At 31.4% G+C, this 11,761-nt stretch overlaps 1 protein-coding gene across 3 annotated transcripts in view; it reads right to left on the bottom strand.

The window, feature by feature from the left end:
- Positions 1–2,039: 2,039 nt before the first annotated feature.
- The window catches only part of LOC143072384 (nucleolar complex protein 3 homolog), a 36,034-nt gene continuing 26,312 nt past the window's right edge, over positions 2,040–11,761 (bottom strand). For all 3 annotated transcript variants that reach the window (XM_076247286.1, XM_076247288.1, XM_076247287.1), the window contains 6 exons: positions 11,005–11,075; positions 9,873–9,983; positions 8,599–8,727; positions 7,312–7,406; positions 5,123–5,219; positions 2,040–2,140 (listed from right to left, as the gene is read on the bottom strand). In XM_076247286.1, coding sequence (XP_076103401.1) covers positions 2,072–2,140; positions 5,123–5,219; positions 7,312–7,406; positions 8,599–8,727; positions 9,873–9,983; positions 11,005–11,075 — 572 coding nt within the window. In that variant the 3' untranslated portion in view covers positions 2,040–2,071. The remainder of the gene's footprint in view (positions 2,141–5,122; positions 5,220–7,311; positions 7,407–8,598; positions 8,728–9,872; positions 9,984–11,004; positions 11,076–11,761) is intronic.

Below are 11,761 nucleotides of genomic sequence, written 5' to 3'. Positions count from 1 at the left end.
TCATATGAACATCAGGCACAATCCTTCCCGTTAGGTTTTTGAATAAATGTTTTTAGTTCCGATGCAAAGACCCTATAAGTGAATCAATATTAACGCCAAAATATGCAATCTTTAATGACCTGACAACAGTATCGTAACTATATCCCTTCTTAATAAGTCTATTCAAAGGTTTTGTTAGTTTTTGAGGTGAATACTGACACCTTTGTGCTTTATAAAGAATATTTCCATAAAAAATTGGATGTGAAATACCTGAACGTATAAGAAGTCTGCATGTTGAGCTATATTTACGAATGATGTCCTTATACCGATGATAAAATTTAGTAAATGTTTTGACTTGTTTGTGATATCGAAAACCCTGGTGTAATAATTTTTCAGTAATACATAAATTTCTCTCGTTAAAATCTAAAACATTGTTACATACACGAGCGAATCGTACAAGTTGAGATATATAAACACCGTAAGATGGTGACAAGGGAACGTCACCATCTAAAAATGGATAATTAACGATAGGATATGAAAAATCATCTCTTTTATCATAAATTTTAGTATTCAGCTTTCCGTTAGTGATATAGATATCAAGATCGAGGAAAGGGGAGTGGTCATTGTTAGTATTAGCTTTATTTAAAGTAAGTTCAACAGGATAAATTTCTTTAATATAATGCTTATTTTGACCCCTTTTTTGGCCCCTAATGTCTAGTCCGTTGGGACCATAACCCCTAAAATCTATCCCAACCTTTTTTTAGAGGTTATAAACCTTGTGTATAAATGTCATGTATTTCTATTTAATTATACTAAAGTTATTGTCCAGAAACCACTGTCTTCAGACAATGACGACAATGTGATACCAATATACGACAGCAATTTTTTTTCAATTATATGGCATCTAGACTAAAATACACACCAAACAAAGCTACATAGAATAGAGCCCATGTCATATAAATTGTTCATTTTAGACATTCTATAATTTGGATAAATATTTCACTTTGTTGTAAATCTAATATGAGAATTTAAGTCAAATCGTTGAACATGAAGTTGACAGCCATGTCCCTTTAATACACTAAAATGGAGTCCTTAAAAGACATTTGACAGAAAAAGAAAGGTTTTGAAATAAACAGTATAACAAGAGGCTGTCACAACGACAGCAAACCGGATTTATTAACATTTATTTGTGTCCTGGCAATATCACAAGAACCATTACTGATGAATGGTGAAAGTGAAAATCGTGAATATCAAATTTGACCTCCATTTTGTCATCAGTATCAACATATTAAAATTTGAAAAGCTTAGATTGAATGGTTCATGAGTAAATGCAACAACCTGAATGGAAACGCCATTTTACGATCTTTCAAGAACCATAACTCCTGAACGGTAAAAGTCAAAATCGTCATTATTGAACTTGACCTCTATTTTGTCATCCGTAACAACATATTAAAATTTCAAAAGCTTTGGTTGAATGGTTCATGAGAAAATGCACGGACACGACGGGAAACACCATTTTTCAATCTTTCAAGAACCATAACTCCTGAACGGTAAAAGTCAAAATCGTCATTATTGAACTTGACCTCCATTTTGTCATCAGTAACAGCATATTAAAATTTCGGAAGCTTTGGTAGAACAGTTCATGCATAAATGCACGGACACGACTGGAAACTCCATTTTTCAATCTTTCAAGAACCATAACTCCTGAACGGTAAAAGTCAAATTCGTCATTATTGAAATTGACCTCCATTCTTTCATAAGTAACAACATATTAAAATTTGGGAAGCTTTGGTAGAACAGTTCATGCGTAAATGCACGGACAACTCCATTTTTCAATCTTTCAAGAACCATAACTCCTGAACGGTAAAAGTCAAAATCGCCATTATTGAACTTGACCTTCGAATAGTTGTCAGTAATAACATATTAAAATTTTAAAAGCTTTGGTTGAACGGTTCATGAGTTAATGCACGGACAACATTTGATTGCCGCCCGCCCGCCCGCCTGCCGTACATCCCCAAATCAATAACCGACATTTTTGTCACAAAAATCCGGTTAAAAACTAGTGTTGTGTTTTTTTTTATTTGCTACAGTGTCAGTCTGGTATTGAACTAAGAACTTGCACCACCATATCACTTATATCCTCCTGCATGAACATCTTCATCTACAATAAAAAGCAGAATTAAATACAAGGTATGACCAAATTATATTTAAATTTTTTCAATTCTTTTTTTTTATCTGAAACCTCATCAATATTAACATCAAAATTTATGAATTCTCTAAATTGCTTTTCATCTGATTTAATTAAAATATTCCACTAGGCTATTCATGCATTGCGGTACCGCTACACATAAACTTTCAGCCGCCATGCGTTTATCATACCCGCCATGCATCCCGCTATGTGTGAAAAGTGACAAGTGACAAAACTCTATAGGTGTTTCAAACTCACTGGACTGATAATTGATCATAATTAGATGCAACGCTCTGATTTTGCAACCACATTGATTAGATCATGGAAGTATTATATTGACAGGAACTCTAACAAAAAATTAGCACATTCCCATTCCACTAATTTCTTTAAGAAAATAAAAGGTTCCGACTCAGTTTGTCAAGTACGTGATAAATCCTTTGTGGGGTGCCCTAAGCAGTTTAAATTTTTTTTATCATGGAAACCAATTTAGAATTTATTTATGTGTTTAAAAGCTTAACAGTTCTGAAACATCTTACACCGTATGCTTAGCAATTAATGTTTCTGTTTCTTATTAAATTGCATGAAATATTTGCCATTGGACTTCCAGTAAACCATAAATGAAAACATTTGATATATTTTTCGGATCAAAGCTCTTTAACACCGTCCCCCCAGCCAACTTTTGGATTAATTTTTGTTGGAAATTCTTCCATTAAACACTTCATTAAAATATTTGTCAAAATTAGCAGTAAAACCTGATAATAATTACTGATAAAAACTTTTCTGTTTACTTTACATGAGAATTTTATGATTTTCAAGCCTAACATGTATATAACAGGTACGCGTGTCTAGCCAACGGCTCTCTCATGAATAAAAATCTTACTATTTTAAAATTGATTGCAACTTAAACTGAAATCTTTATGGCTTGTGAGTATTTTTACTCTTGTTTTTTTAATTGGTGAAAACAGTAGCGGGGATTTCGTTTCTTTCCATTTGATTTGTTTTTAAGCAGCAAAACCTGTAAAAACTGAAATATTTGTCATTCACATGGTCGGTAAATTCATTTCCTTGACAATAAAGTACACATCCTGTTATTTCGGTATGTTCTGTAACTACAATCATTCACAAGGTTTCAAAAACTTGATTGGAACCCATGCATCCGTAAGACATGTCGAGTTAATTAACAGATACCTCCGATTTTGCGCCATCGCACTATAAACGTTCGAAGTCCCCTTGTTGGAGTTCTGTCAATATAATACTTACATGATTAGATAGAACAACATTCAAGACTTTGATTACATAATAGAAATCAGGAGTTCAAGTTGTTTTAAACCTAATAATTCAAGCCCTTTCCGTGTCCGATTTTCTCCTACAAGAGCCTTGTAGCCTTCGTAGATCAGCGGAATATAACGACTGCATTATTCAGGTTAAAATTGTTTTAAATGACAAATATTATAGCCTGATACAGCTTCCAAATATCCTTCCTTGAAAAATAAAAAGTAAACCTTTTGCAGTATAAATTTTACGTTTTGAAATCATAAGTCTGACATCGAAATATTTATATAAATATAGTTGTATTAGAGAATACACATCATTGGGTTGAAACATGATATAACTTTGACCTCCGCAGCAAAGTTCAAAAAAATTATGGGCACTGAAATTCATGATATTCACAATTCAGATAGTTTTTGTTTTGATGTCAACACAGGAGTTTGAAATCCTATCAATAAGGGGGTAAAAATATACCAAAGTCGACTATCACAGTAGAGCTTCTTTCGAAGATTGCTTGACTGTACCTTAAGTTGAATATCTATATCCAAATTAAATTAATTAAAGCTGTAATCCATGATCACAAATTGAATGCTTTGTTTACAATTGTTGAAAGCCATGTGCTTTTTGGCGGGAAAATTATGGAAACCTCTTAACAGGAAACAGTTACATTTCATTGTTATTTATAGACAGTAAGAATTTCATTTTGGAAATCATTTTGCTTAAGATTTATTCATGAAAAATTAATAATTTCTTAGGGTGAAACTGATAATACTTTTTATTAAAATAATTTACATCTAGGGGTATGGAAAGGGGGGCTGTGTTTTTTTGTCTTTTTTTCAAAATAATATTACAAATATATAAAGTTTACCAGTCTGAAAATACATGGTTCAATGGATTTTAATTCTGAAAAACTCGTGTGTTTTTTTTAATTCCTTTATTATTTCCATCATAATCAGAAATAAGCTACATGTATAAGGTATTTCAAACATTTATTATTGGCTTTTATAAAAGAACTTTCCAGACTATTAATAAGTATGTACCTGTAGTAAAAACAAACCTGGTAGCGCCTAAAAAAATCTAGAGGGCCCTTGAAAAAACATTTGGATCCAGGCTGGCCTTGGGAGAAAATGTTAAGTACAGTTCCTGACTGTATTGCAGATTTATGTGAAATTTTTAAACTGACTTGCACAATTCATTTCACTAGTATAATAAAAATAATTCTACAAAGCAACGCTGCGCTTCACGTTGCAAATTCACCTTTAATAGACCCACCATGCATCAAGAACTTTCTAGGGAAGACACTGAAAACCATGCTTCTTTTACTTTCAGTACTTACACAACATGACATTTTTGAATGATAACACAAACTGATTTTTATGGACTGCTGATGTTGGGTATTTTAATTTAGACAAATAAGTTTCTTCCCTGAAATGTCCAGATATATATAATCACACGTATCCAGACCTGCAGACTATTTCATGTGAAAAAACTATAAGTTGAAGATCATTTTTGGCAATACGGTTTTCACAAGTACAGGCACACTTTTCTAGGGATGAGAGTAATTACTGTAAAAATAAACACTACACAAATACCCGGTCATTTAGACAGTTAGTAGCAAGGTCTGATTGGCAGCTGTGATTTATTTACCTGTCACACCTTTGATTGTTTATTTTTTTAAACATTTACCTTTTTACTTTTGTGTTTAAAAGTTGATTTTTCTGCAACAGGTGGATTAAATACATGTATTTCTGTTGAAAACTCATTATATAAATCACGTGGAGGTCTGAAAATGAATAATTGAAATGAAATTATATTAATGTTATGCTAGTTAGATAAATCCATTTTACTGTGAGAGAGCCAATCTACATTAGACTTAAAATGTTGAAAGATGCAGTATATTAAGATAAAATAAATAGTACGGTACCAGTATACCTAGCAAAGTTAATGGGGTCCAGTGCGAGATCATTGGGAGTGGTAATGAATGCAATGGAGTGCAAGCTCATAAATAGGATACAAGCACAACTAAATTGTTTGCTGTTTGCATCATATTCATAAAAATGGTCCTGATTTTTCCCCTGAATCTAGCAACATAAATGAATGTATACCATACTTAAACCAGATGCTCTGCAGGGCACAGCTTTATACGACTGCAGAGGTCGAACCCTGAACAGTTGGGGCAAGTAGGGACACAAAATTCAAGCTTGATACAGTTCTGAATTTGGATTGTGATTAAATAGTTGACACAGCAAGGTTTCTGACACAGAATGAATGTGGTCTAATGAACTGAAAAATTTTTTTTTTTGCTTTTGAGTAATACACTATGCTGTTGAATATAAATCCCCTCAAAAAAAAACATTTGAAGAAAAATTATTTTTAATTTCTGAAATCTACTATGAGAAAATTTTTACCACCCCTCCCCATCTTTTCACCTCCCTCAATCCCTTATTCCAAAAATAATCTCAATTCAAATTTCTAATTAAGTTGGGAACAATATATTACTCATTTAAATTTATCATAAAGTATTAAAAATATAAAATAACTTGGCTAGTGCCCCTTTAACATAATTTTCAAGCAGTGTAAGGGAGGTAATCAAGTAATCAAACATATCTATAAAAGTATTCTTCAAATTTTAATTGGAATTGGATTACCGCTTACACTGCTTTTAAATTGTCTAAATTGTCCTTTAACCAGAAAAACTCTTGTTTCCCCCCCTTTTTTGCCCCTAATTGCTTAATGATTTGATCCATTACCCCCTATAACCATCCCTTTGTAGTATGGAAACTTGAGGTATAATTTCAGAGAGTTTTATACACTTAAACACAAGTTATTGACTGAAAACTACAAAAATGCTTATTTGGGCCCCTTTTTTTGGCCCCTCACTTATTGATATCTCCCTTGGAGCAAGAACCCCAAAACACAATTTCAGCCTTTCCTTTGTAGTAAGAAACCTTATAGTATAATTTCAGAGAGATCCATACACTTAAACACAAGTTATTGTTTGTAAACTAGAAAAATGCTTCTTTTTGGTCCTTTTTTGCCCTTATTCCTAAATATTCAGGGATATTACCTCCAAACTGACAAGCCTTCCCTTTATTATATGGAACCCTGTGGTACAATTTGAGAGAGATCCATACAGTTAAACATAAGTTATTGTCCTGAAACTTCAAAAATGCTTGTTTTTTGCCCTTTTTGGCCCTTAATTCCTAGACTTTTTGCCCCATAACCCTTGAAATATATCCCAACCTTCTACTTTATGGTATGAACATTGTGGTACAATTTCAGAGTAATTGAAATACTTATACACAACTTATTGTCCTGAAACTAGATAAATGTATATTTTGGGCCCCTTTGGGCCCCTAATTCCTATAGCGATTGGACCATAACCTCCAAAATCAATACCAACTTTCCTTTTGTGGTTATAAACATTGTGTTAAAATTTGATTGATTTCTATTTACTTATACCTAAGTTATTATCCGGAAACCATCAGTCTTCGGACGACGCTAACGAAGATGTGATAACAGTATACGACTGCAAAATTTTTTGCGGTCTTATAAACAAATTGGTAATCTGTTTGTGTCCTGCTGTTAAGCAGAGTAAATAAGTTACCTACACTTCAAAATTCAGGGCAAATGGAAACTACTCCCTTAAGATTTATGCCCCTTAGGAATGGAAATATGAAAAAAATAATCTATTTTAGCACTCACTTGCCATTATTTCTCTTGAGGTTAAATGAAATTTATTTTAAAGGTTAACATTAGCCGTATAAAAGATAAGTTTGAAAGGCTTATTGCGTGATTGCCTATAAAAAATAATCATTTCATAGAAACGAACTCTATGTTGTGTTGTTCTAACTCTAATAAGATGTAAAAATTACTTTTTATATTGTAACGGTAACTGTCCTTCTCCAGACACAGGAGCCATTTTACCTAAATGTACTGCATATTTCTTTATGGCTGGATGATAATGACTCTATAAATAAAAAAAACTCAATAATTTTATTCAAGCTAAATATATGTTGAAACTAAAACAGAATCTAAAAAACAAATTTGTCCTGTCTGACCAGTATTTTTAAATTTTTTTAAACTGTTCTCTTTGAATCAGTGGGAAAATTGAAAATAGCACTTTTAATTTTTAATGCTCCTGGAGACTTATCTAAATTAACCTTCAATAGGAACACTCAAAGCAAAATATTTGAAGGCCAAGTATTTATAAGTTCCAAAACATATGAATATAACCAAATGGGACATAAAAATAATAGCCAAATCCGTATAATGTCATAAGAAGACAGGAACTTAATCTATCTGATTTATCATACTCTTGTGTGATTCTTAAATTGGGTTTTCAAATATCAGCACTTAAAGGAAGCTTGTAACCAGCAGAAGGCCTGTAACCAGTAGAAGGCCTTTTCAAAAACTTCTCAATTGGATGTAAATTTAATGTAAACTATTTTGGGAACATTTGTATGAAGTCTTGCAAAAACTACCAGCTCCCAATAGCCAGACTTATAGACTGCATCATTCAAATTGCAAATTTAACCGTCTAATGGGTCAAGAGAAGATGAAGCCATTTTTCTTTACAGTATAAGATTTATATTGGAAAAGTTGCAAATATTATCTCTGACAAAATTGACATCGGCCTGGTAGTTTCTGAAACAAGACAAAACATAATAATCTAATAAGAATGTTTCTATGGACTTGTTTTTCTACATCTACATTGAATCAATTGAAGATTTTTTTAATAGCTTTCATGCAAAATTGTTCCAAGTTTGATTATTAGCCAAGGCATACTTATTTTTTACCTTATTCAAACAGACCAAATATAAATACTTTACCTAAAACATCATGACCCATACTTTTCTTCAGTGTAATTGCAATCACTCTAATTTGTGCATATTTGAATAAAGAGGAAGATATACTTATTTTATCATACACAATCAAAAGTAAACATTATTCTAAAAGAACAAGGACCTTAAAATTCACCATTCAGCTTCCTCATCCCTGATCATCAAGTAATATGTTTTTTTACCTATCTTAAATTGAAGTGCACATTGAAAGTGGTCATAATACAAAGTTAATTAAAATTACCTAATTTAGAAGTCATATGTCCAATGCGATAAGCAAAGAATACAAGCTGGCGATTGAAATTCTATATAAAAATTTACCTTTAAAGAAGAAAGTTCCCATAACATAGTATTATGAGCATGACAATGTTCTGGTTCTGGTAATTCTGGTAAGTATATACCACTTCCTTGGCTGTCATTATCAAATAAAAAGTCCAAGTATTTGTATGTCTACAAGATTCAAAATTGCACAAATATCAATTAACCTTTGTGTCTAATTGTATTCTTTCATAGGCAGAAAATTAACAAAATACATGTTACATTCCATTAAACATAGATGAATGAAAGAGGATAGACACCAATAGAAAAACATATGTTCTAATCCATTCTTCTTTTGTGGATAGTTGTCTCATTGGCAATCATACCACATCTTCTTTTATATATTAAATTAAACATACCGGTAAGTAAAATAATGACATGAAAGAAAATTAACAAGCATTTTGAGATATTTGTCATGTCTTTAGTTTTACTATATAACAACATGTGCAGCTCTAAATTTCTAAAATTGATTTTAAAATGCTTAAAAAAGAAAATGACATACTTTCTTAACAAAACCTAACAGAAATAAAAATTCATGAAAGCATCATTTGATTTGTGGTAAAACAAATTGTTTATATTTTACAACAATTGGTAAACTAGAAGTAAGCTGGTCACACTGGAACCAAAATTTATTAAATTTCTACAACCGTAACATGTAATTTAACATAATAATAAATTTAACAGAATAGGGCAATGAAATTTATTCACCAGCTTAATAATTATCTCTATAAATACCAAAAAAAAAGGGGGGGGAATATGTTCATAGGACAAAGATGACATATGATGCCCCCTATTGCATATAACATTAAAAAGGGACATAACTCAAGAACTGTAAAAGTGATGCCACTTTAATTTGTTCTTGATCTGAGTTTTGTGGTTATAAGTATGCATTGTTTTTTTAGATTCATAACATTAATTTGAGGCAAACTTAAGTGAGAAAACGGAAATGAAAAATTCAGCATCTTTTCCATTTGTAAAGAGGCATAACTCTAGAATGGTAGAAGTGACGCCACCAAAATTCAAACTTGACCTGTTTTTTGGGTAATAAGCATTCTTTATAAGTTTCATAACATTTGGTTGAGAAAAATTTAAATTAGAGAACTGAAACCAATTTTGAGACGTACTTATGTACAGAGGGACAAGGGTAAAACTTTATGCCTCCTCCACTGTGATGGAGGCATAAACAATACACTTAAATCCAGGTCTGCATGTGAATGCTATCTGAATGAATAAACCTCTAGACTTGACAAAAGTGTTTTTTTATACAGATATCTTACCAACATAAAATTACGTATTAATCCAAGGAAAGCTATGGTTCCATTTGGCATCTGTTGCAATGAAAGAGTTGCTAATCTCTTTGTGTAAGACAGAATTCTTTGTTGTGAAATCTAAATAATGAAAGAAAAAAAATAACTTAAAATTATTTTTTTTGTGAAATATAATACAGATTGTTAACATGTTTCAAATCATTTCATTTCTAATGGACTATTACAATTTCTCAGCCAAAAAAAATAACAGGGATGCCACTATCATTTTCTATGTTCAGTGGACCTTGAAACTTGGGTCAAAACTCTAATTTGTACTAAGTTTCTAATTGGTTGGCCTTCATGAAGAAACAGCTGTGCCATGAGCACACGATACTTATGTTGCTTTTTCAAAGTACAAAGTTCAATAACTACTCAATGTCATATCAGAAATTCAAGCAAAAACTGACAGGAGAATATCTTAATAGATATCTATCAGTCACCAAAATAGATGCACTATAAGGGTAAACAGATATTGCTCCTCATGTGGCACCAATCATGTTGGAACTTCTGCGATGTCAGATTTGTGAAAAAGAGCCAATACTGTGGATTGATTTTTTCTTGAGATACCAATTTTCGTCACTTCAGAAGATAAACTTATTGAAATGTTAAATGAAATGAAACTTTCTATTTATGCTTTAATGCAGAATTTGGCAAAATATGAAATCAAATATCAATCAAAAAAGGGTATCAATAAAATAATACATGGATCCACAATAGATGTAAAAGACAAGGTAGTGTAGCTTCTAATTGTTTGATATTATCATGATTTTTTTAGCTGCTATATAAACAATAATATACATTTAAATTCAAGCCTCAAGGTGGTACCTAACACTACAGGGAGATAACTCTGTAAAATTAGCTAAACGTTTTAATTATGTTGTGTTGTTAAGGGAATATTAAGCTTTTCATGTTCAAAATAAGTGTTTGTCAAAGTGCTATATAACCAGTGTATTTTTTCTGATCAAACAGTTGGTTCAAATTTTTTGAAATTTTTATATTTTTGTCAGAAGGTCAAAGTAAATACTTTGTCAAAATTTTATGAAAATTAAACGAGTCAAATTAATTTTAGTGAAGGTGTTGGGTACCACCTTAAAAATATTACCAATCTTTTACGTCTGTTCATCATACAATCAATACAATCAATCACTAATGGCAAATCGTTACTGGAACATCCTAAAACAAATCAAATACAAAAATATTCTTCAAAATTGTAGATCAAATATAATTTTAAAATATTTAAAACAAGCATTCAGGGAGTATTGTATGGCAATACATAGTCCCGTACCAGTTAAAGATTAATTGTACTGGAACAAAATTCTAACTTGATCTTCAACTTATCATGGTGTAAACTATATAACAAATATCAAATCAATATTTTCAAGCATGACAAAAAAAGTGTGGAAAACTCATCATTTTAGTGAATTTTCTAAGTCCAAGGAACATAACTCTGCACAAAATCATCAGACCCAAACAAAAATTCAAACTTGGTCTGAAACTTGTCATGATAAAACAATGTACCAATTATTAAATCAATATCTTCATGCATGAGGGGGAAAAAAATGTGGAAATCTGAATATTTGAGTGAATTTTCCAGGTCCAAGGACCATAACAAAATTGATTTTCTCTCTTGTTTCTAATGGTCATGAAAATAGATTAAAAACAATCCTTTTGACAATGTACAAAAAATTGTCTTTATTTTTTGTTTTCTGGCATCATGAAAATATCAATAACTGAAGAGCTATCAATGAGTGTATTCTGTAGAATGGAATTGTGTAAACAGATAAATGCTGATGAAATAAATACTGTACACTGTCAAAATTAAAAAAAAAAAAATCTTTTGGGATGTTTTTCTAATGCAC

Source organism: Mytilus galloprovincialis, chromosome 4, assembly GCF_965363235.1.
Source record: "Mytilus galloprovincialis chromosome 4, xbMytGall1.hap1.1, whole genome shotgun sequence".
Taxonomy (NCBI): domain Eukaryota; kingdom Metazoa; phylum Mollusca; class Bivalvia; order Mytilida; family Mytilidae; genus Mytilus; species Mytilus galloprovincialis.
This window is presented reverse-complemented; position numbering and strand designations above follow the sequence as displayed.